Source organism: Sinocyclocheilus anshuiensis, unplaced genomic scaffold (assembly GCF_001515605.1).
Source record: "Sinocyclocheilus anshuiensis isolate Anshui unplaced genomic scaffold, SAMN03320099.WGS_v1.1 scaffold620, whole genome shotgun sequence".
NCBI classification, from domain to species: Eukaryota; Metazoa; Chordata; class Actinopteri; order Cypriniformes; family Cyprinidae; genus Sinocyclocheilus; species Sinocyclocheilus anshuiensis.
In genome coordinates this window covers 272,388-298,932 of record NW_015557087.1, presented here as the reverse complement: position 1 = coordinate 298,932, position 26,545 = coordinate 272,388, and the positions used below count along the sequence as shown (strand labels likewise).

Sequence of the window (26,545 nt, the reverse complement as noted above, 5' to 3'; positions counted from 1 at the left end):
TACATTGAATTTATTTAATACACGAGTTTCACAATTTGAGTTGAATTACTGAAATAAATGAATTTTTCCATGACATTCTAATTTATTGAGATGAACCTGTGTATATATATATATATATGTGTGTGTGTGTGTGTGTGTGTGTGTAAATGATATTTACAAGACACTATTGGAAAAAGTATTTGATTAATATCATATATATATTAATAAAATACTTTTTCCAATTGTGTCTTGTAAATATATAAACCACATAATTTGTTTTTACCGTCCAGTCCCTGTAGTTTTGAAGTTAGGTTAATTCAGCTACTTTTGAGTCCATATAAGATGGGGAAGAAGCCTTGAGAACCGTGTCCATAAACTGTAACACATTTACAGATGAATATAGCATGTAGAAGATCATCATGCATCACTCAACATACTATTATGAGAATCAAATGGAAACAATTAACAGTTTTGTTATTTTGTTATAATGGCATAAAAATTTAAAATTATGAAAGGGGGCCATGACCCCCTGGGGCAAGAAGCCCCCAGGGGGACTTGGCCCAACTGTCATCTGACCTTACAGAACATTTAATCTAAAGACCAAATTAATTTGATTTTTGGAAAATCTAACTAAATTGCACATTTTGGCAATGTAATTTGAATAAATTGTAATGGAATGTTTTATAATGACAAATAAAGTACAGAAGCATAGGCAATTATATTCAACACTTTCAAACCTGCAAACGTCACAATATAGCAACAGTTACAATGCAGTGAGACTGAATTATTCCGTTTTAGATTGTGATGATTTATGAAGTTTACAGCATCGTTCTCAGGCTGAAGAATTATTAAATAGCAACAACATAATGGATTTGATGAACGAATCTGTCTATTTCCATTGGGCTGTATCTAACTTTTAATAAATAACTATACTTATTAATTAAATTGTATAAGAATAAAGGGTAATTGCCCGATATATACAGATGATGGTGGTAATCTGAAGTGTAACAGGCCACGCGTCCGTAAACTAGTCGCTTTATTAGATTGCACCGCATCGATTCCCGTTGCCAGACCGCTGATCAATTTCCAGATGGGGAGATCGATCATCTTAGATTGAATCTAGCTTGGATACGGAGTAATTTATTGTAATCACCATTTTATATGTACAACGTGACTACATCGCACCCGTGAGGCCGGAAACCGCCATTGCATTTCATTAACTGGGGCGCCGCGTGTCAGTGAACGAAGATAAAAATGATGTGCAATTACTCTAGCCTGCTCTCCAGACGTCAAGACAATTGAAATCTTTTTAGAGTTTTTTCATGCTTGTTTGCATCAACTGAAGCAGTACGTAATTTACAATTCACTTAAAACCTAATTATTTTAACTAGCTTGTCCTGTTATCTAACGTAAAAACTTGAAGCTGCCACCAAGGATGTGATAAAACAAAATTTGTGCGCAGTTACCCACAATTTCCTCAGAGGTACAAAACACAAATCATGAATAGAAAATGATATGAAAAAGAACAAGACACTTTGATACAGTTTTAATATAAATCTTAAATATAGCATACAGTGGCATTTCTCACTTTTCTATGCACCCACATTCATAGACAGACTCCAACTATAGGTTTTTTTTAAAGATCTGTTTCTGATATGATATTTCAGATTAAGTTCCTTATTCAAAATGTCCTCAGTTGCACATGTCATCCATCGAGTCTTCTTTAACAAAAATGAAAATGTCTAAAAAGTCAGTCATGCTCTTGAGTTGCGTTCCTCCTCCTCATTTTCCAGCTTGTAGGCAGGTTTGTAGCGAGTCACACCTCTCTCGTCCACCAATTTAAGAGATGGATTCCTGTATGTGTTATCCATACTGCCTAAAGAAGTGTATCTATGAGGATGAGAGATAAGGGCATAAGCAAACCATGAAGACAATCTCATTTAATAAGTGAAGACGGACTGTAAAGAGAAGAACCTCACCCTTTGTCATACAGAATGCAGTAGGGCACATACAAGGTTCTGAGGAACGACCAGATGTCATGATATGACCATTCCTGCAGAAAGAGAAAGAGATGGTGGATATGAAGCAAACATTTAGAAGTAACAAGGATCCGGGGTCATTTGTAATTCTGAGAACATGCTGTACTGCCGTGTCTTTTTCTCCATGGTTTCCTTTCTGTCATCCTCCTGCCCAGCACTACAGCAGATCATGGCTGGCCATTATTGCATGCTAATCAAATAGATCAGACCAAAATAGCATGTAAACAGCAGTATCCAAATACATTTACGATTAACTGCATAATCATCATTACATACAAACATCAAGTTGCTCTCTTAGAAAACGAAAAAGTCATGTTTGCATAGCCATAATATATCAAATCTATATAATATATAGCAGTGGCGTTCCCTCCATATAAACTGCGAATGCTCCGCATACCCAGGCCATTTGAGAGAATAAATTCACGGGATAATTCATATAAACATGATTATAAATTGATCCCTTGTCATTAGAAATGTAACTTAAATCTTAAAGAGTTAGGGATAAGTACGTAAAATTATTTATTTGCCAAACAGCAGTAATTTTCTGTAAATCTACGTCAGTTGCGGTTGCTTCCGAGCGAGTGGATTCTCCGCACATTCACCATCTCTTGGCTGTTTCTGCTGCCAGCTTACATGAGAGTGAGTGGGAGACATGACAGTGATTTACTGACTGTGGAGTCAGTTTAGACACTACAGTAAAGGTGGGAAGATGGGTTTTTGCCTGTTTGTCACTGTGATTATACATGTGTACACACATATATACATATACACATATACATATATAAATATATATATATAGACACTCATCGTTCTCAGTGATTTGCTGGTCTGCGGCTGATTTCATGCGCGAGGTAAGCTGTCCGCGAAGCGCTCGCCCAACCTGAAAAAATGTTCTGTTGCTGTCAGATCTCGATTGCCGAGAATCACATTGTGCTTGATGCAAAACCAACTCGACTAAATCAAAAGAAAAAAACACTAACTGTATTTTTATTTTCTCAAGCAAAGCAAATTTTAAAAGTCCACTGAACTTCTTACATTTTTGGTCATAGACAACGTATGTTGAAGATATATGTTATTGTCAACGTTGTTGCAAGCGGTAAATAAAAAAAAATGTTTTTAAAAACGGGGGCTATATAAAATTTTAATAATAACAAACATCATATTGTTCCCTTTGTTTTGCGTATGCTTGTGTCACTTATAGTTGAAGTCCTCCGATTTTATCATTGTTTGCAAGGTTGCAACGTTACTTTGCAATATTTTGAATATTTCTGGTTATTTTGCATGGTCTGTTATTGGAATGTCACACGGGTGGGAGTTTTAACTCCCATTCACTGGGAATAAAAAAATTATTTAGCTGATGCAGAGAGACATATAGACCGGGGGAATCCCCCCATCTCTCCACCCTCTGATTACATATCATAACTTAACTACGTGTAAACGTTATTTGTCGGTTTTTACTTGGAAAACCAGCTATATTTTTCTTGCATTCGAATAACAAAGGGTAAACCTGAAACGATAGAAGGAGGATTGGAGATGAATTTCATTTACAAATAAGGTAGGAAATGTGCATACTTTTAAATCGACACCTGCCACGGTGTTTCTTATTTGTCATCCGTGATCCCTTTTGAGTGTCCTAAAAGCTGATGGGGGAGGGGAGGGGGAGGATGGGGGTCTTATCACTCAGTATACCCGGTTAAAAAAAAGTCACCGCTCGCCACTGATATATAGATATATCTGTCTATATATATATATATATATATATATATATATATATATATATATATATATATATATATATATATATATATATATATATATATATATATATATATATATATATATATATATATACGTGTGTGTGTGTGGGGTTACATAATACACAATTATAGTATTACTGTATATTAAATGTGCAATAAAAGTTTAGAACCAAATCCATAAAAAATACGAGGACTGGGTATTGACAGATTTCACAAATCGATTCAATTTTGATTTACAAGCTCATCGGTTCAATTAAATTCAGATTCAATTCAATTGCTGTAAACTATATAGGGATCCTATCAGTTGGTACACTACTATAATATTAAATGTTAAAATAAACAGAGTGCAAAATTCAATTTCTATTTGTTTAATATATAATAATTAACACTCAAATAATAACTAATAAAGTTTCATGTAACCACATCAGTCAGAATGAATTTGGCAAATCCGATTATAATTTCGATAGGACATGCAAACACTTGATCGGATTGAAAACTGAAACTGTAAAGTTCACCGCATGTGCAATGAAATGACGTAATGACATATCAACGCACAGAATGAGCTGTTGTTGTTGAATCATAAGTGTCATAAATGAATCATGAATCATAAGTGCCAGCCTAAACTTTTTTTCCCCAATCATCGTCTATGAAGTGGTGCAGGACAGTAATACTGTCCCACCAGTCCCTGCTTCGGACTCCTTGTTTTAGGTGCAGGACAGGCTTTACTGCTTGATAAATATAAGCAGTGTGGCACAAAGCTTCATGTGTTTGTTGATTTTTAAATCTAACATACCGAAAAAATGTAACAAAATATTAAGCAGCACAGATATATATATTATTTCCCCCTTACCAGCAGTGGGTTGACTCTCATGTATTCAGGCCAGCCCGGGTCTGTGGGACAGAGGGGTGTAAGCATGTGCGAGTAAGGGTCAGTCCGTCTCGTTCCCATCAGAACCGCCTGTAAATCTGGCCTCCTTTCCTGGACCTCATGCAGAGCCTGCCGAATACTGCCCTCCACCGAGAACAGCTCCAGGTCATATCTATAGAAGAGAGAGGAAGAGATGTGCCAAATAATTACACCTATGGAGCTTTGATGGACACTGATGAATGAGGCCTGGATCCATGTTCAACTCATCATGGATAAGGAACAGACTGCAGCTGGTTTGTCAATAGCAGTACAAAAGCTGTTACAGCTCACAGATGGCACGTCTCCCTTGAAAGTATCACTCAAGTGATTTGGTTAAGACATTTCACTTACTAACTGGTGCGAGATCCCATATTGTATGTGCCTAAACAAGCATGACTGGTGATTATAACATTAGTGTAATACTCATAGAACTGCTCAAAGCCTGTCTGGAAAACTTCACAATTCAGAAATGTTGTCAAAATAATTGTTTGAATCAGAAATGACTAAATCATATACATAAGCTAAATAGTTTACATATGCTGTTTTCTGATGCAGGCAAAAAGTTCTGGGAGAAATGCCAGAGGCACCAGTCTGTGATTTACCTACTCAGGAGGAAGGTTTTTTATCTCCTACTTTAAATCATTGCTGTACCTAACATATACAAATAGTTTACATATGCTGTTTTCTGATGCAGGCAAAAAGTTCTGGGAGAAATGCCAGAGGCACCAGTCTGTGATTTACCTACTCAGGAGAAAAGGAAACCATTTCAGATTTTTGTTATCTCTGTTATCACTGCAGTACCTACTTTTTTTTTTTTTTTTTTTTAAGGCAACTTGTCTTACCTTTTGATTGTATCCTGCAAAAACCTCTCCATTTCTGGAAAAGGAGAGACAATTCGAATGTACAGAGCTTTCAATCTATCTTTACTATCCGGATACCGCCTGAGATAGAGAGACAGAGAGAGACATTGACATTAGTATATTTTTTATATTATTGCCAATTAAACATGGACATTACATTCAATTCACAGCATTTATAAATACATATAGTGCCCCAAAGAGTATTTGGACACACTCAATGTATACATTTTCTGCATCCATAGAAAATAGCATGACATCTGCAAACAAATGATGCAGATTTAAGACAAGTTTTTCGGAGTCATTTTTATGCATCGAGGTCTTAAGGTGATCATTAGTATGAAATCAGTTCTCCTCAAGTTCACACACCTAGCAGCATAACTGCAGCTGTAGTTCATCAAATTAACTATGATGATACACTAGCATTTGACAACCAGAACATTTCCAAATACTTGTCTTAATGTCAGATAGTATATCTATTATTTTATGACTTAAAACAAACATCTATTTCTGTAATATTTTTTAGAAGGTATGCGTGTGCTGTCTTAAATGGTTCATTTACTCATTTATCTCTAATTCATTTACTCATACAGGTTTGTAACAACATGAAGGTGAGTAAATGAAATTAATTTTTTCTTGGGTAAACTATCCCTTTAAAACAAATGGCACTTGTTTTGATATTTTATCATTTATTAAAGACATTGAATACATGTGTTAATGTTTATTAATAACACGGTTACATTAATGTTGGTAACCAAACGTAGCTGGTAGACGTTGACTTCCATAGTATTTTATTCCATACTGTGGAAGTCAATGGCTACCAGCAACTGTTTGGTTACCAACATTCCTGTGTGTTCAACAGAAGAAAGAAACTCATACAGGTCTGGAATAACTTGAGGGTAAGGAAATGATGGCAGAATTTTCATTTTTGGGTGAATTATACCTTTAAGTTAGCTTTTTTAAGAGTCCAAATATGTTTTGAGGTCACTGTATATTGGAGGGCCAAATCTAATGTCTAAAAATTTCAAAAGGGGATACTATGCAAAATAGGGCTGCACGATAAATCGCATGCGATATTTAACGTGCATCTTATCAGTAAAGCCGGTTCTGTAATCAGCTGTAAATCTCCATCACCTGCGGGCTTTCACATTGAGCAGCATTAACTACACAGAGCCGTTGTTCACTGACGAGCTGCACAAATATGAACGTGGTTTTGCGCAGCTCGTCAGTGAACAACGGCTCTGTGTAGTTAATGCTGCTCCATGTGAAAGCATGCACGTGATGGAGATTTACCGCTGATTACAGAACCGGCTTTCTGACAAGATGCGCATTAAATATCACATGCGATTTATCGTGCAGCCCTAATGCAAAAATTATTTACAAAATTACAAACCATATTCTCCCTTTTCTGTCTAGCCCTTGTCTTTAATTTAGTCTCTTACCGTTTCAGAGCAGCATAATATAAATGCAGTAGAGCTGTGCAGTCTTTGCCACCATTGAAGCCAACACAGATTTCATTAGTCGAGTATTTATCCATCGCCATCTCAATGGTCCCCAATGCTGCAGCTACTTTCTTCCCCAGCATCGTCTCTGTGAGATATTTGGCATACGTGTTTAACAAGGTTATTCTCAACTGATTTAAATTGAGATTTAAACTGGTCAGGATCAAACACATGCAACTGACTGCGACAACAGCACTCAAATATGGTTAAAAAGCAGCTCACCGCTTTTCGAGAGTGCATACACCTCTTCAGCTGCGACAGACACTGGGTCAGTGATGAGAGGAACCACAGATCTTTCAGGTAGCTCTTCTATCAGTTGAGTTCTTGCTCGTTCCACCTCTTCCGCACTGTCAGAGTCCAAAACCAATCGGACACGATGATAATTGCTAAGCCAGTCTGGGTAAGAGCCCAGAGAGACACGCTTGCCCCAACCTGCCTGCAGTTTTGTTAGACACTGGGCAATATCAGTCTCATCTGCATCCACAAACACCTCACGGGTGTGAAAGGTAGTCCCAGAACCTGAAAACAGATGGGCCAGTCCATTGAAAGACTTTTCCAGCAGAGAGGGGATGCCGGGAAATATGTATACGTTGCGAACACTGACAAGAGGGAAACGATTTCGCTGGCCTGTCTGAGGGTCTATGCCAAAATTGAGTTTGGCTGAAACTGGAACCATGGCAAGCTTCATTTGGGCACTATTGGGAGTGACTGGGCCAAAGAACCCCTCCACTAGCTTTGTGAGTTCAGGGTGAGCATGCAGACCTTCACCAAATGCCTTAGCAACGCTCTCAAAAGTGACATCGTCATGGGTGGGACCGATGCCACCGGATGTGATGAGGTGAGTAACAGAGGAGGAAAGCTGTGCCACTTCTTTAGCAATGACTTCTCGGACATCAGGTACAACAGTAATTCGCTCTACGGTGATGCCAAGCTTTCGAAGTCCACAGCACAGGAAGGCACTATTAGTGTCGACAGTGTGACCCTGCAATGTAAGCATATAAACCAAAGTTTTTTTTTTTAAATATTGCTTTCTAATGATTCTAAAAGCATTTAATTTCTGAAGTGGAAACCTCCCTGCATCTGTCAATGGTCGGAAAACAGATAATCCAGCTCCCAACGGTCATAGCATATAAAAGACCATTTAAGAAAGGGTTAATTGTGACTATTATCAATTGCTATTGTAAATTACCTTGAGGATCTCATCTCCTATGATGAGTATTGCTGCTGTGGCAGCACCATCTTTCTGTGTGGAGGATGCATTGCAGTTCTGAGCCATTGGAATGATTTGGCCTCCAATTCGCTGAACCCTCTTAACTACTCTACTGATCCGAGGCAATGCCTGCTGCATTCAGCCGAAAATGGTGACACAGGAGAAAGGCAATGAAAGAAAAAGGAAGAGACAGATGGAGAGGGTCTGTTGGGAACAAGCACAAAAGTCTAAGCAATAAAACTAGTCGACTTGACGTTTAAATTTATAAATTACAATGCTTAATTTCAAGACTGAATATTAAACATATCAAAAATGTGGACAAAAATCTAAATTTCTCTAGACCTTATAGACTTGTATAGATGGTTTAAACATAAAACCAAAACATACCTTTCATTTAAAAACAATTCACAGGTCTTAGGGCTGCATGATTAATGGGAATGAAACCAAAATCGTGACATGACTTTGTGTAATTATCAAACTGCAAAGACTGCAGTTTATTTAAATAAATGCTCTGAATGCACTGTGTTCATGTACACGTGATCAGCTCACGATCCTGTGTTTTCAGGGTTTTAGAGATGCTTGATTTGAGGTAAATGCTGCTCCACACAATCTCATCTCTAAAAGTTTTTCGATCGGCTAAAAAATGCATTTAAAAACGCAACATGCACTGCACCAACAATCTTCCCAAACTCGTAATGCAAAGTGCTTATAAACTGGCAGTTTTCAACAAAAGAGAAGCTTTAAGGGTCTCTGAGGTTTTCTGGAAAAATAGAAGATTGATGGTTTAATGTTTGAAAATTTAGAAATTAAGAAGAAATTAGTATTGCAATTTTACAGCTGTGATGTAAAATTAAACTATTTTTCTTATTATTTTCAGTGAATATACTGCAATACTAATATTTCTTGTTTGCTTAATACTTGATTTCTTAATAAATTATTATTTTCATATTGAGCTGTCGCTGCCAATGGTTCATGTCACTGCTATGTTTTTTAGTTCAATTATACCTTGCTCTATTCCTTCAAACTGTCTGTATTGAAAAGCATGACCACAGAGTGACTCCGCATGGCCTAATGAAGAAAGATAATCAAAAAGTCGAAGGGGTCCTACGTAGTGGTCAACTATAAACTGTCCACATCACTAACTAGACTATTACAGAATAGTCCAGACAATAATAACAACTTATTGCAACATTTTGAAAGTCTTGAAAACAAATGTCTTCTAAAATACCTTACTAAGGTGGTTTACAAAGAAACTAAAATTATGCGCCAGAACAAACTTTATTAACCTTCTTTAGCTGCATAATTATCAAAACCTAATTATCTGATCTACGTCACTAAATAGACAAAACATCTGGATATTTATAGGAATGTATAATTTATCCTAAGTAAAATCACTCACGTTTGTTGGCAGAATAGTTTGCTTCACTTACCTGGAAGGCACTGAAGGTAACTGAATCCTGGCTTTAGTCCGGATTGCGTGTCCAACTAAATGCTATTCAATGAAGCACTTATATAATTGAAGACTGGGTCAGGCAAATCAACGATTACATTACAGTTGGTCAAACTGAAGTTACAGTCACCATGTTCTCAAGGTACTGTCACGGTCATATGAACAGAGTCCTAAGTGTTCCGCATGTTAGTGCCGTGAAAGCTATGAACATGCCAGTTGTAAACATTGATAACGTTACCAGCTAACGATGCTAATGCAAGCTCATATACAATAAAGAATCGGAATACTACTTTTTAAAAGCTAGACTTGATTTATAAATATTTACTACCGGACGAGAACTCACCCTAACTAACATTACGCCAGCTACATATCTGTAAGAACACTTGGTTGCACTCCTATTGTCACGTGACGTCTCTTGGCCAATTGAAGCGAGGCGTTGAATTACTTCCTTAATAAACTAACCAATCAGCATAAAGAGGGCGGGAACTTCCCCCGGGAAGTAAAGCAGACTATTTGCAGATGTCCTTTATAAAATTTACATATTGATTCTATTATAATTGTAAATGTTACATTTAATTGTCCTTTTGAACAATTGTTAAACGATTTATGTAAAATCAGCTTAGTTTTCTTCTACAGTTAGTCATATGGCCACTTGTAAGCAGCTGACACAAAAATGTATCTCAGATTAAGTTTTCCTGTAATTTTAATAGTACGTTACGCTGTGTGTAACATGGAAGTCCCCATAAACCATCCTTTTCAAGTCCATGGGAAATCATATGATTACGCTAAATGTGTATTTCCACACCTACCTCAGTTCGTTGCTGTACAAACAGCTTAGGTACAGCTGTTGAACACAAACGCCTTTTATTTCCTTTGGCTACACTGAAATCGGATGGTAAAAAATGTTGGCTGCAGACCCTCAATCCACGGATGGACTGAACTGGTGCTCCGGTATCTCGATGAAGGGCGATCAGCCACAGGTTCAATCTTTCTGGATCGTGCAGGGGCAATGTGTGAAAAGTCAAACTTTCCTCTTGCATTGACGCCCACTGACGGAGTCTCACGGATTTCTCTTGGTTGAAGCATCCAGGATAAGCACAGACGCGCACCATTTTGAAAAATCCACCGCCACGCGAAACCAGTAAAGTTTGCGTGCACTTTCTTATCTGTTGTGAATAGAGCTGTTCAGTTTGTAGTCCTCAATCCCGGAAAAGAACTAGCAGATTCGAACCCCGGTGATGGGCGCATTCGAAGCACTGCTTCGTGAAGCTTTAGAACCTTTGACAATCATTTGTTTCGAACCAGTGAAAACTGCCAAAGTCACGTGATGTCAATAGATGAGGCTTCGTTACGTCAGAACTGTTTAGAAACGTTTTGAAATTTCAATGTTTCGCCATGTTTCATACATTTGCTCCGATTTCAATGACACATTTGTAAAATAAAAAGGAAGAGTTGTAGTTAATAGTCTTTTATTGACCTGATTAACCAAGCTCTCCATAAAACAAGCAAAACAAGTCCTAAAATTACATAGAATTACAGGTTATACGAACACTTCATATTTAATGCTATTAGATGATTTGTTAATTCATTAATAGATTAAACTATTAAACTAAAATATTTGCATTTGCCCTGTAAAAGCATTTTATACATGTTTGGGTTGAGTTTTTGCTGCATTTACACAGTTTTGACCAGCAGACGTCCCCAGCGTGTGGCGTTTGGAGCGCTATTCCCTCATTTGAAATGGTTGAACACATTCAATCACTGATTTGTTTAGTGGCCCTTTCTGCAGGTTACATCAGTAGGTGGCGACTTCAGGTTGTCTTGTTTGATGTTATAAATGAGTCTTTGAATCATTCATATAAACTATTTATTAAAAAACAGAACCAGGGCCTGTTATCATTTGTTAAATCAAGTTGATTCCAAAAAGAGCATTTGAGCATCATATGTTTTCATAGTAACTAGTAACAGACTCCCTAGTACCTAGTAAAGCAAAATAAGCAGCTTTACAATTTTTTTTGTCAACAGCAGGCCATGATTTATATCAAGCTAAAATGAAATATTTAGCCAAATTTTTGCATTGTTCAAATATTGTATTTTTGTGTTTAATGCATACTGAATTTAATTCCGCAATATACTGCAGACCCCCTGTTGAAGACCCCTGACCTAGTTTATTCAGTTTCAGTTCTTGAAAAAAAAAGCGCTGCTGTGAATTTTGCTCAGATTCAAAACGCACAATGTGCTTATTCTTTCAGTAGATTCAACCAATGAAATGTGACTTCACAGCCCTCACTCAAATTCTGTTTGCTGGTGCTTTAGTGGTATGACTTGCGATATAGTGTTTGAGGGCCACTTTTATGATACATTATTTGTGATTTCACTATTTGGGAGACTTGACATCTTTAGTCACAATTTCTTGTCATTGCATGCAAGAAAAATGGACATTCCTCAAAATGTTCCTTTTTGTTCCACAGAAAAAAGTCATATCACCTGGGAAAGACCAGGTTAATTCAGGAGAACGCTTTAATTTTGGATAAATGATCTAATAACTTTTTTGCACGGTGGCATGAAATCTAAGATTTTTATTTTTAATATAAATAAAAGAAATAAACTTGCATTGTTCTTAAACTCGCTTCATGTTAGTGTTAACTTTGATTAAAACAGTAGCTTCTTATAATAGGCTACAAGTTTTTGTTTTAGGTAAGTAATAATTACAAGTAGTTTCCTTGTCAATAAAGGCCATAAACGCCCGTGAAAGTCCATGAATGAGCTCATATTCCAAAATTCGCTTCTTGTTTAACTGTGAGTCCCCGTCACTGAATGCAACAAAAAAGGAAAAGAAAAAAAGAAACAGGTCAAGGGCGCGCGCTGAGAGAACCAGGTGCGGGCGCTCTCTTGGACGCCAAACCACATGATACAAGCAGCCATCCGATCGCGGAAGTGCGACTTTTTTTGGACCGTGGACAAGGGGGGTAGACTTGGGGGATGAAAGGAAGGCAGAGCCGAAAAGAAAAGTTTAATTACATTACTCGTACTCGACGTTTAAATTAGACTGGCGAGCCCAGTGCTTTATTTCGAATCTGGACCGTCTTTTGTTCCTCAAATGTGACATTTTCAGCAGTTGATCTGAAAAGTGCTTAGGAGAGCAGGACCGGAATCGAGGAGCCGAGAGGAAGCGAGCGGGTAAGTTCAGGCAAAAGTTGACCACAGTCATCATGACTGTACGACCCGGGACAGGAATCCATACTGCTCCGTACTGGAACGTGCTCGAATGCTTGTGTATGAAATCTAGCAGTTTTAACTTGTTACAGTCTCTCAGGTTTTGAGTCAAGACTTGACGTCTTACTTTTGTTTCAGCAGCCTTTCTATTTTAAATATCGCCAGTTCTATGACCTGTACTGACAATTTTTTTTATTTTATTTTTGGCATTGAACAGAATTTTGTCTCATTATTACCCAGCATGCTTACTGTGAGACCACATGATAGCTTTTCGGAATCTAGATTCGTTGTAATTTTTCAAGTTTTATCCTTACTTAATCCTTGCCTTTATGTGAGTTATGTTATAGAAATCGGCCAGTATGATGTTTTTTAATGATTTATACGTGTCAAATTACTGATATGTAGAACCAAACTGTATTGTTAATACACAAAATCAATAATCAGTTGACTATAACAATGAAAACATAACACTCACTATAAATATTTTAATAATAATAGTGATAAAAAATAATTAGTAATGAAATTAGTCATTTAATTTAATTATTTTCTAAATTATATTAATTGTAATTATAAATTATTATTATTATTTTAACATCTTATATTCATGTGAAGTGTTACTAACTTAAGACTTTTGGTTTGTTTAATTAAGTAAAATATTACACATTTGTTTCACTGTTAGAGACTACAAATACAAAAATTGTGCTTATTATTATGTTAAATAAAGCTGATTCCAAGAGGAACTTAAAGGAACATGCCACTATTTTTGAAAATAGGCTAATTTTCTAACTCCCCTAGAGTTAAACAGTTGAGTTTTACCGTTTTCGAATCCATTCAGCCGATCTCCGGGTCTGGCGGTAGCACTTTTAGCTGCAGCTTAGCATAGATCATTGAATCTGATTAGACCGTTAGCATCTCGCTCATAAATGACCAAAGAGTTTTTATATATTTTTTTATTTAAAACTTGACTCTTCTGAAGTTACATCGTGTACTAAGACCGACGGAAAATGAAAAGTTGCGATTTTCAAGGCCGATATGGCTAGGAACTATACTCTCATTCCGGCGTAATAATCAAGGAATCATAATCTTTGCTGCCGTACCATAGGTGCAGCAGGCGCAATGATATTACGAAGCGCCTGAAAAAAATAGTCCCCAGCTAGGTAACTTCCAATAAACCTATTTTCAGGCACTGCGTAATATCATTGCGGGGAGATGGAAAATGAGCCTAGTGGCGTGTTCCTTTAAAGAACTGATTAACCATTTACCCTAAGTGTGAGTATTTGTAAAAATATTTGAAGAGTTCATTTGCAAAAACCGATAAACGCCACTTTAAAAAAATGCATTGCATTATTCTCCACATATAGCGCGATTTGAACCCTAAACATGTTTTGTCCAAAAAGCCGGTTTTGTCCACTTTCAAGGCATCGCAAGTTCACGTTTTACTGCAGAAGCCGACAAGCGCCCTTGTTGTTTTTGAACGGAAGCCGATAAGTCAATTTTAGCGAATCAGCGCGCTGTATTCAGGTCAGGTGACAAGGCTACTTTCACATTGAAAAGATGTGCTAGCCGAGAGAAGTTTTGTCAAAGCTGACTAAAAGTGATCGAGGATGGATAATTTCGACGAACTTGATGAACCTGTGATATCTTCTTCAGGGTGAAAAAGGAAAATAAAAGCTGAAACGTTTTCACGGAACCTTGCAAAAGCAGCGAGTTACAATGGTGAGGGAAAAGCTCTGTGTATTGCATGTAATCACATCCATACAGTTTATGATCACAACAACAACAACGTTTGTCAGGCATCTACATTGTCATCTGAGGAGATTACAAAGATTAAACGAGAATTTTAAACTCTAAAACATGAAACGTGGAGTTATCTGCTTTTGACAAAAAAACGACTGTTGGAGTTATCTGCTTTTGCTATAAAACAAACTTTTAATATGTAAAAAAACATACTTTCAATAAACTTTAATTTAGTAAATTACCTGTATTTGTTTAAGTTATTATTACTTAATCAAAACAACCCAACTGCAGTTTGATTGATATTACTTGGAATGCGCAATAAAAAAAACGTGATTTCTGAAAAAAAAAATAAAAAAATACAGTTATCGGTTTTTGCAAATGAACTCTTCATTTATTAAACCGATTATCAGTCTATCTCTATTTTGTTATATTGTTACAGCGACACAAATGTAAATAATCTCTTCTTGTTGTGAAAAGCAGTTGTCCTCAACATTAGGGCCATTTATCATGGACTGATCTTGCCAGCTGCGAATCCTACACCAGCGTGAGCTCTTATCTGCTGCATGAGCAGCTGTCGCAGACATTTGGAGCAACTCAAATAATGATTCAGTCCAACACGAGGGACGAGGCTATGTGTTCCTATCAGATTCAGACGTCTGACTGTGACATTAGATCCCAAACTGTACATGATCTCTAGACGGTGCAGTCATTTATGAAACAATGCCTGTGATGTTAGTCTCAGGAAATGGAGTCAGTTGTTTTGTTGCTGATGAATTTGTATTTGAATTTGACAGCCTCTAGTTCATCTTACATAAGTATACCCAAGCCAAGTAGCCAACTGGTCTCTTTCCATCATATCTTGCGTCATGTCCATGTGCTTAACTTGGGAAGAGCTCTTTGATAGAAGCTGTTGGATAGTTAAAATGTAAAACTTGTATTTAACTTGTATTTTATGAGTCAAATTACAACCAGTTTATTGTTTTTTCCCCCCTTCTTAGATCAGTATATTTGTAGCAGGATGATTGACAGTAGCGCCATGACAAAGCCAAACAGGATTTATGACGAACTGACAGGCTTGCTTTATTGTAACTCTCTCTTTTTCTCTTTTCTTCTAAGTAGATATGTTATCAGGTTGCCTGCAGATGACACTAACTGGTGAAAGATAGCTCAAAATTTCATCTGATTAGAAGCAGGACGAACAGGCCGACAGTGGAAATTATTACTGTTAAATTGACTCTTTGAGACAGCCTGATATCACAGATACGCACACCTGCTCAATCTCAGATGAAAAATCGAGTGCCCAGAACAGGCATTTTTGTTTCTGAGGTGTATCGATCTGTCCGAGGAGTCAGAAAGCCTTCTGAACCTGTCAAAACAGAGTAGACCGTAGTATTGTCCCTTTTGAGGCCTCCTCCAAACTTCTCTCATTTTGTGAACTTCAGTTGGAAGTATTTCAAGATTTTGCTTTTGTAATAAATAATTACACATTGAATGATGTTTGCCCAGTGAATTGCATTGATGAAATGCAAGCAGGATGGGTTTATGAATGGATTTATAAACCATTCATTCTGCTTGTATTTTCTTGATGTTATTGATGTTTTCCACTGTCTGGCTTCCTCTAATTTATATCAAGTTTAGAAACACGGCACTTTGAGCTACTGTCTCAAACTTCCCATCTAGTCTCTGAGGAGCACTCGACAGGATATCATGTTCCTGTGCTATCAGAATGTCCCACTGAGTAGTTTGTATTCATGATAGCCCAGATGACGCATAATTTTGCTGGGCAACAGCGAATTAGTTTGCCTGGTCAAGTTGACTGTTTAAACATATGCAGTCATTTCCAGATCTAGTCCTTTACCCTGGGCAGGACGTCAACTGGGTTTTTCCATGGGTTTCAGATTCAGCTGTGGCGTATCTGAAGCAGTATTCAAAACTCTCTCTGACTGCTGAAGGCAGCGGCTTCGTCCCAGCCTGCCCTCTGTCTCCTTGTCATGAGGCTCCAGTGTTGTCATCCTGAAGGTTTTTTTAGAAAGATACCTTCATGCAGATGTTTGGTGAGAAATTTGGCCAGTGCTAGAACAACTACAGCAGCAATGACGTGGAGGTGGTCAACTCTTGAGTCAACAGGATGTTGGTTAGGTTTGCAACAAAGCGAGTAGTTCAGCTGCACGTAGAGGAGCGAGGTCAGATACTGAAGCCACATGGACTATATACAGTGATAATAATAATAATAAAAAAAGTTCTGCTCTACATGTGGTGTGTAGTTAAATGTCATGTTTTTATTACGCACAGACCTCATGCAGCATGCATTGTCTTTTGTTTATCTCTCTTCCTCTCTTTCTCACCACTTGATTGGTTGTCTTGTACCCATAAAAGTAGGGAGGGGGTATTTCCTGTTCAATTCTGACCGTGTTCTGTATTTCCTTCAACAGACACACGCACAGAGTAGCTTAAAATTGGTCATTAGGAATGCACAATATATCAGTATCATATTATTTAGTCTCATATTTTTTGATGCACTTCTTGGAATTTATTCCGTAAACCATCATTTTGGATATTTCATTTGCATCTTGTTCTTTTCATCCAGCATTTTTTATTCCATTTTCTATATTTATTTTATTTTATGCAAATATTCACAAATTTGCATAAAAATATGTGTCCAGAAATCAGCTACTGACACAATATAGATACAACCACATTCTTTGTTTATAACTGATTTATCTGGCTCTTTATGTTCCACAAGCAGGTAGGGAAAAAAAATGGTTCTCTCTAGTCTGTCTGTCTCCCTTCATTTCTGGCACCTTAGTCTGCCTGTCTCTTAACAGGACATCTCGTCTCCTCACGTTAACACCCTGTCTGTGACATGTTTTGTCGTGGAGGTAGTGACTCTTTTTTCAATTTTTTCTCAAAATTATTCAAACTATAAAATGTCTCTCCAGAAAGTGAAGATCAACTGTCTTATCTTATATGGTAGGCCTCTAAATTCCTTGACTTTAAAGAATATTTCACCCAAAAATGACTAATTTGTCATCATTTACACACCCCTATGTCATTCCAGCCCTGTATTGTGGATGGTGATTTATACTCTCATGTTCTAAAAAGTTCATAAAATGCTGTGTTATGAATCTTCTGAAACCCCACAATTGCTTTATGAGACGAACAGACTCATATTCAAGACATTATTCACTGATAATCTTCCCGCCTGACACAGCTCTCAAATATTTTATGAAAGAAAGAAAATAATACCGACTCAGAATGACATAAGGATTAGTAAATGATAACCATGTTCATTTTACGTGAACTGTCACTTTAAAAATTAGTCCCAAAGTTTTGGTGTGTGAGGAGTGTTACGTGACCTCTGACCTCTTCCAGCGGTGGGACCTTCTCTAAGATCACACACATCCTGTTCCAACCTGGTGAGCTGTTTGTGGTTCCTCTGAACTTTTTACCCCCTAGGATGCTACGGCCTTTTGTCCAAATGGTCTCACTCTGAGGAAACCCACGCATGGCATACCCACTGCGAGAGACACTCAAGCTGTTTCTCAAATCCTGCACTTGTGTCCCTGACGCCTTGGCATTTGGAAAGGCAAGCTTGCAAATGGTTTCCCTAGTTGAGATTTTGACAAGAATCCAGGGATGATTATGAGTTAAAAAGTTGGAGACTTTGACCTACTTTGAGAAATCGGACTGTATTTTGTTGCTCGTTTTAGCATGTGGTTGGTCTAAAGTCAGTCCCACATTAGTTCTATTGTAGTGCCTCATTATTTCTGCTTGTAGGTTTTAATGTCACATATTATTAAAATATACATCGGTACTTATTCTTTTAAGTTTTTCTTGACTGTATAAACACACGAGATGTTATATTGGTCATTCAGGATTTAAACATTTCTAATGAAAGGTGAAGAGTTGCAGGAAATTTTTGCATATACACGAATAAAAGGTCTAGAAATTAACATATTTATTGAGCAAAGACACATTAAATTTACCGAAAGTGGCATTTATAATGTTACAAAATATTTCTATTTCAAATAAATGTTCTTTTGAACTTTCTATTTGTCAAAAAATCCTGAAAACTAAATTTATCAAGGTATCAGCCAAAATATTAAGCAGCCCAACTGTTTTCAACATTGACAATAATAAGAAATGTTTCTTAAGCACCAAATCATCACAATGAATTCTGAAGGATCGTGTGACACTAAAGACTGCCTAATGGAAAAAAATCGGCTTTGCCATAACAGGAATAAGTTACATTTTAAAATATATTAATGTAGAAAACAGTTGTTTTAAATTGTAGTGATAATAATTTTAAATATTACTGTTTTACTGTAGTTTTGATAAATGCAACCTTGGAGAGCATATGACATGAGACATTAAAAAAATCATACTGACTCTAAGTTTATGCACAGCAGTGTATGGTAGAGGTCAACTAATAGATCTTGTGGATTAAATCCAAAAAGAGTTCTTTTAGTTCTTTCGATTTTAACATCTATTTTCTGCTGCAAGACAGGAAGAGAAAGAGGAAATTGATGTTCGAGGAAGCGGGCAACACTGTGTATTTTAGCTGGACAGACTGCGGTAGTTCTTGGAAAAGAGAGAAGGAGGGAGAAACCTAAAATAGAAAGCTCACACTTTTGTAGTCTAGAAGCCTGAGTGAACGCTAATCTAATGTCCGCTCAGAAAGCCAACGACAGATTCCCACAATTCATGCCATCATGACTTGAATCTGGAATCTTGATGTCACGTAGTGTAGATGTGAGATGTTAGATATGCAATATTAATCTTGGTAATGGTGCGAGAACCAGGGGACTACTGCATGTTTTCTGGTTTTGTTTATATTTCTGGTGTGTTGTTAGAGCAGTATTTTAGTATCTCATGTCACGTTTGCTGTCTTTGCAGTGCATTGGACACCTGTGTATGTGAAAGGTAGACTTTTTATACAGTGTACATTGCTGAAAGAATCAAAGGTATCATAAGACCGATATGAAACCACATGTAAAAGTTCTCTGGGGCTTTTTATGTTGTTTTCCTGCTTCACTTGATAGCCTGCTGTTTTTTTTTTAGTTTCATTTTTCTCATGATTTGTATGAGATTGCCAGAGTTCTTGTGGTCCTGCAGAGGTCACATCTGGGTCACAAAAGACTAAGGTTCTGTCCTTACGTAAACGGCTGTGTGTCAGATTGACAGAGAGGTCTTCAGGCCTTCACTTAGGGTGTGTTCACACTTGTCATGTTTGGTTTGATTGCTCTGTTACTGCGGTTCGTTAGAGTAAGTGTGAACTGCCATCGAAACCCTGGTGCACACCAAACAAGCAGACCGAGACCGCTAAAAAGATGGGTCTCGGTCTGTTTCCAAACGAACTCTGGTGCAGTTCGAATGAAATATGAACGCAACACGGACCATATACTTCTAAACGAACCAAAAACAGGAAGTAATGACAAGATGCGATGCTATGTGACATGATTTGAAAAACAAATTGAGCAGAGGGCAAACGTGGAGCAACGAGGAGGTAAAGTACCTTTTATGAGCTCTTCGTGAGTTCGCAGGTGGTGAAAATAAAATCATAAGTACACGCAGCAATGAGCATGCTTAGACCAGCAGACGGCATTAGATGTGTTCGACTTAAAGCGGCGCTGAGCAGACCGATCGGAGAATGGGTACTTTGATGTCATACACCGATCGGTCTGCGCAGCGCCGCTTTAAGTCGAACATAGCTTTTGTTTGGGGTGTTCAGTGAGTTCCGTCGTGAAATATAAGTCATTCAACCCGACCAATCAGGTTGTGAATGTGAACGTATCACTATGCCTTTAGGTTCGGTATCTTTAGGTTCGCTGTCAAAAATGCCAGTGTGAACGCTCAGCGGACCAGGAGCAAATGTATCGTTTTCTTTTTTTGGTCCGGACCAAACGAACCAAGAGAACCGAATTACAAGTGTGAATGCACTCTTAATCATTTATGACTAAGAAATGTGGTTTCCGGGGCATATATGGGCCTCATGTCTGAAACATTGCACTGCAGTGTAGTGCAGCTCAGTCCTCCGGTCAACCCTGTTATTATGGACCGTGCAGAAAAAAAGCAGGCTATGTTGGGCCTCTGTCCACTCCCAGAAAGAGAAGTGCAAACATGCACACCTTCCACTAATATCAACAGTCCACCTCAGGCTGATGCAGAATGGTGTACCTGTGGGACAAGTTGCTTGTCACTGCAGGGTTATTACCGAATCTAGAATTTGCTTTATTTTTAATTTGTCCTTTCAAAACATTTAGTTTCATTGAGTTTTCACTCTGACAGTTTAGATTTTTCTGTTTTCCTGTTTTCTGACTGATGTAATTTAATTTTTGCTCTTTAGAGATTTAGGTGTAAAACTGCAAGTTCTTCGAACATTGTTTTGATAATTACATGAATTGTGTTTCGGTTCAGCTTTTCACTGCAGATGAATATGATGGTTTGTGGTTACAGGTCATAATTTTTCAGAGCGAATTTCACTTGTGATATCAAAACTTGCCCCCTCCAAATAGACAAATGTCTGTAAATAATTATTTTGAGAAGGTAGCTGTCTTCCACTGTGTTTTGACTGTTTAACAGTTTTTACAGTAAATGTAATAATGTTGCAAAAACAAATGATGTCAAACTGACATTTTCCACTTGCTTCCGCTCAGTTTTTGATATAGTTTTTGTTAATTATAATAACACTGTGTTAATGTAAATTTGTCACAACGCACCTGGTTAGGACAAAGTGTAAACTTTACATAAAAAAAGCAAACTGTGATCAGCCGATTTATTTTTTGTCAGTCTGAGTGGGTGGTTCTTTCCTAAAATAAGCTGCTAAATAGCCAGTAACCAGAAGTCTCTGTGCTACTAATCCTGTACTAATTACAGTATATGCAGATATAGTACATTGAAAATAAAGTGCCAGTTTAATATTTTTTTTGCATCAATTTTTTTTTTGGTACACTAATTAAAATGCTGGTTATATGAGTCTATGTACCTTCCATCCTCTGCCCACATCTTCTCATCTGCTAAAGTGTGAATGTGGGTTCGAAGTGCACCCACAATGCTTTTTGAGATCAGTGCACACTGCAGAGTGGTATCATTCAGTACGTTTACATGGACAACAATAATCCGATTTTAATCCGATTAAGACAATACTCTGATTAAGAATCTACCATGTAAACAGAGATTTTTTTATTACCTTAATCCGGCTAAAGTCATATTCGAAGTAAACAGAAAGCGAATTAAGACATGTGGAGTATTCCTATTTTAGTCGCATTACTGAAGTGCAGTATAGACATGTAAGCACCTTAATCACATTATTACCGTCGTGTAAGAGTTTTCGCTGCATTTTGCGACAGGATACACACACGGCAGTGGTCAACCGTTTGACGCCAAATAAAAGAGCTTCAACACCACCATCTTATGTATGCACGTACAAATACTTAATTGTACTTGAAGCTTTCATAAAATTAAAAATGAAACACCCAAAACGATACATGGCATCATCACGAAGAAGAACTATATGTTTATACGTGAAATTCCAGAGGGGACATAGGATGGCGTCACGTGGGGACGTAATGACGTGTGCCATTAATCGCACTATGTACTATAACATGTAAAACGGGAACATGAAAGGAATATTCTAAAAGCAACTCATGTAAACACCATAATCATAATATTGGCTTATTTAGAATAAGGTAAATAATTAGATTACTGATTTCCATGTAAATGTAGTGTTTGATAAGTAACCAACACATTGTTACCAAAGTAACAACATTTTCCAGAGGAGTTGCTATTGGTTACTGATCACAGGAACAGTTCTATTCTGGATGGCTGTTTCAAGAATGTTACCTGCTCTGATTAACCCCCAGCAGGCTGGAACATGTGCGCACTGTCACCGATTCAGTCTGCTTGTGTATTGGAGACATAAAGAAGCTACAGCATACGTACCATTACCCGTCCTGCCTGGTCATTCCTTTCATACCATGGTTTGTCTGAGCACGACCACAGACATAGACGCAGCCATTCTATAATGTGCCTTTCTCTTTTTTTGGGGTGTATTTTAATCTTAAATGCACATGCATGTGTGCCGTGCAAAATCAAACTATCAGTTGTAGCCAGGTGGTGTTGTGATGGGTTTTTTTTTCCCCAGGTGCTATGAGGAAAACTGACTAATTTAGAAAGTCTTTTGTCATAATCCTCGATTGAATCATACATGAATAAATGCATTCCTGAGCCAAAAATGTTTTTATGCCAATAAAACATTCCCTTTTTTTTTGGATGATTTCATCCCTCAGGCTAATCAAAGGTTTACTGTAATTGGTGGCTTTGCTGATGTATCATGTGATTTATTTATTTTTTTTTTGTGTATGTGTGAGAACATGCTAATATACGTTTACGTGCACTTTCTAGGAAAACTGACACACAAAAGAGTGTTTTCCGATGGAGTATGTGGTAAGCATTCCCAAACACACCTGCACGTACGTATCCCGAGGCATGGAGGCTGGTCATACATTACCGAAAAACCTGACCTGACACATTCGGTTGAGTTAGTGTGGAAGCCAGTAGGTTAACTTATAAACCCGCTCTATGCTATTACTCAGACAGAGACTCAACCTTCAGGAATTAAACCCTTTATTATTGGTATGAATTCTTTGTCATCGAAGATTTAGGTTAAATTACATTAATTTGTTGGGCGTGCCTCGATTAACTAGTTGTATTACAAGCCTCACGGTGAATATGCTGCTCTTTCGCTGTGTATTATGTAGTTTATTATTGAAATAGGCTTTGATTTTGTCCTCTGTGCTTATTTTTAATTGATGTGAGTCTGGTCCTTGCAGTTACATGGCAACAAAAGTTTTAGTACAGTGAGCCGGGTAAGAAGAGAACATCTAGTGCCATCTGTGAATATCTTTTACTGCATTCCACACATGCACATGCACTGTGCTTTATACACAACATTACATTTCTTCAGGGAGTTGAAAATGTAGGTCATTAGATTTACCATAATGTCTGGCTCTGCATCTCTCTGTGTTAGCTCACTTCCTGTCCTTATGTTCTGAGATGCTCAAGAGTGTGTGGGTCTCTAGGTGAAACACCTCCATGTTGTCATTGACGAAAATCATCAGCCTCTATGCCTAGGGTTACACTTCCAACATGCACCAGGTGATGGGATGGGTGTCTGGACCTTCACTTTGCCACGTGTGCGTTCCCCTATTCTTTTCTTTATTCTTCTTTTTGAGGTGTGGATTTACCTTTTCATTTCGTCTCAATGTGTTGAAGATCTTGGGTCATGGCACCAGAATTGTAAATTAAAGCAGGGAGCCTGGGATTTGTTGTCTTGTCTTACCTGCTGTGGGTTCCTCTGGGGTTCTTGGGTTCATCTTGGCATAGATCTTTTCATTTTTGTTTGTACTGATTCTTGGAAGCGAATGAAGTGAAAATCTTGATGTTGCACATTGTGTTTAATGTGGTTCTTGTTTTGCTCTTCAATTGAAAATTTGCAGCTCCTGCAGGGCTCAACAATAAGGATATATATCTTTTTTTTAATAAACATTTTTATTTGTGTCAGGAACAAAATTAAAATAAATGTTTAAAATATATGTTATTGCTGGAAAATAATGTCATATACATTGTTAATAATTTTTACCCATTTATCTCATGTTATCACGCTTTCATCAGGGATGCACAAATTCTGGCCAGTACTGATAAATCATATTTTTGTGTTATGGCCAATAACTGATACATGGCTGATATTAAAATTCTGTAATATGTTGTCTAAAACTAAAAATAAAACGCTAAAATCTAAAATCAGTCATTTTAATTGCTACAAGTGAATCTAGGCATCACAACATAATTTATTTATTTTGAAATCTGCTAACAATTACTTTTTACAATATGTTATTAATTTATTTGTGTTTTAAAGACTTATTAGATGCCAGCAAAGGTAATCTAAATTACCTTTTAATTTTTCCAATATTGGCTGATACCTATAAATAAAAATCTTTAATACTGGCTGATAACCAATCTGTTACCAATATATTGTGCACTCCTAACTTTCACCAATAATTCTTGCATTTGGCAAAGCATCTTCCATGTTAGGGATCTAAATAACATTATCTTGGTGACATATTTACATCAGCAAAATTTGCAAGAACAATTTCTAATGCTTAAGTCATCACCAATAAATGTAAGATGTATTGGCCCGAGAGGGTGAGACAGTTCTGTCAATTAGCCCAAAACACTCTCACCATACTTATTGTTAAGCCCTGCTGTGTTTGTTTGTCTGTTACCTTCAAATTTAAAAGTGTGTAATTGAATCAGTTGTCTTTTTGCATTGATCATGTTTGTTTATACTGTTGTAAATGTTTGTCTGCATTAATTAATTTCTTGTGATAGTCGAGCTGTATTTCTTTCCTATATGTGTTTTGCATTCTCTCTCTCTCTCTCTCTCTCTCTCTCTCTCTCTCTCTCTCTCTCTCTCTGTCTCTCTCTCCCCCCCTCCCCCTCCGCCTGTCTGCTCTAAGTGTGTGTGCTCACCAGACATGCCCATGCCCTGGAGCCAAGGACCATGATGCAACTGTGTTTAAGCTCGAATATTCCTTCCCTTCAGACGTTTCTGATGGACATTTCAGCACAGAGATGTGACAGGGAAGAAGCAGCACAAAAAAAAGAATCAATGCACCTTTGCAGCATACACAGTCCCCCGTGTCCTTAGAAAGCAAGAGCACGGACAGAGTGCACTCTGGGATTTGTAGTTCAGCTGACTCTTCCTCATAACCCTGAATTCAGGTCACTCGACTGAATGACTCAAATCAACCCTCTAGTTATTCTGACACACTGATTAGACGCTTATTGCATGGTTGGTCTGGATTTGTAAACGCATACACCAAGATAACCTTGAGGATGTGTCAAATGACCTGCATTATGCTTTTGCTCGGCATTGGCTTGTTGATGTGGTTGAGGATGGTTCAGACAAAAATACATTTTTTGTATTCAGACATTTACTCACCTTCATGTCATTCCAATTAAATGAGTTTTTTTTTTAAATGTAGTTTTGTTTAGGACCCATTGACTTTCATTATATGGACAAAAACAGTTTTTCAGAATATTTTATGTTCCACAGAAGAAAGTAGGTCATACAGGTTTAAAACGATACAAGGTGGGTAAATTAATGACAGAATTTTAATTTCGAGGTGATCTATATCTTTAAGTGTCAGATTTATTAAAAAAAATGGTAATTTTAGTCCAAGCGATTAGTCAACAGAAGAGACAGACGGCTGCACGTGAGTGTTTTGCGTAATACTTGTTTATAGATCTGCTGTTTGAATTATTACTTTCTGCCAGGAAGGAATTCCTGCGTTTAAGTGCGAACTGTAGTTTCGATTTGGGGAATTGCCGTGCTATAGACTATTGGCTGTGCTAATTAGAAGGCGGCCACAGCTGTTTTCACTTTAGTCTTTTAGACTGTATTTACCTGATGTCTGTGCGCTGACGCTGACGCAGAAGCATCAGCGGAAGCTTTCAGGCCTCCTCGTTTGAAGACCAACGAGTGTAAAGAAAAGCATCTGCAAAATGACTAAATGTAAATGTAATGTAAATGTAATTATGTGGAGGATTATGGAATATCAAGAGGAAGTAGACAGAAATAACTAGCCCCCAACTTGCCTGCTCTTAAGTTACCATGGGAAGAGCGTTGAGGGCAGACTTCATGCTCCTCATCTGCTTTTTCTCTCCATCCATTGATGCGCTTACTCTTTCTATCAGCCACCATCATAATTATGTGCATTAGAGAGAGAGGTGCTCAGCTGCTTGTGCATGCATGCACACTCTCAGAAATGCATAAATGACTGACACTGCAGCGAGAGAGAAAGGGAAGGAGGGGGCAGGAGTGCAGGGGG

The 26,545-nt window shown here is 37.5% G+C and overlaps 1 protein-coding gene across 4 annotated transcripts; it reads right to left on the bottom strand.

Annotated features, from left to right (window-relative positions):
- Window positions 1-1,512: 1,512 nt before the first annotated feature.
- Window positions 1,513-11,064, bottom strand: flad1 (flavin adenine dinucleotide synthetase 1). Of its 4 annotated transcripts, none has more exons than XM_016471820.1 (8): window positions 10,511-11,064; window positions 8,231-8,383; window positions 7,264-8,023; window positions 6,982-7,129; window positions 5,525-5,623; window positions 4,626-4,815; window positions 1,959-2,032; window positions 1,513-1,869 (listed from the first exon to the last, which is right to left on the bottom strand). In XM_016471820.1, exons 1-8 carry the CDS (start codon window positions 10,811-10,813, stop codon window positions 1,734-1,736), a joined length of 1,863 nt encoding a protein of 620 aa, XP_016327306.1. In that variant the 5' UTR covers window positions 10,814-11,064; the 3' UTR covers window positions 1,513-1,733. The 4 variants fall into 4 exon arrangements, with proteins under 4 accessions (XP_016327306.1, XP_016327307.1, XP_016327308.1 ...); XM_016471821.1 differs by having other exon boundaries at window positions 8,231-8,380; XM_016471822.1 differs by lacking the exon at window positions 10,511-11,064 and adding an exon at window positions 9,682-10,480 and having other exon boundaries at window positions 8,231-8,455.
- Window positions 11,065-26,545: the final 15,481 nt, after the last annotated feature.

Excerpts from the sequence above, each read along its gene's own strand:
- flad1 (XM_016471820.1), bottom strand. The coding sequence starts at position 10,813 with ATGGTGCGCGTCTGTGCTTATCCTGGATGCTTCAACCAAGAGAAATCC. Across the intron at positions 8,024-8,230 it reads TAGGAGATGAGATCCTCAAG|GGTCACACTGTCGACACTAA; the intron begins GTAATTTACAAT and ends CTTACATTGCAG. Across the intron at positions 5,624-6,981 it reads TATTATGCTGCTCTGAAACG|GCGGTATCCGGATAGTAAAG; the intron begins GTAAGAGACTAA and ends TCTCTATCTCAG.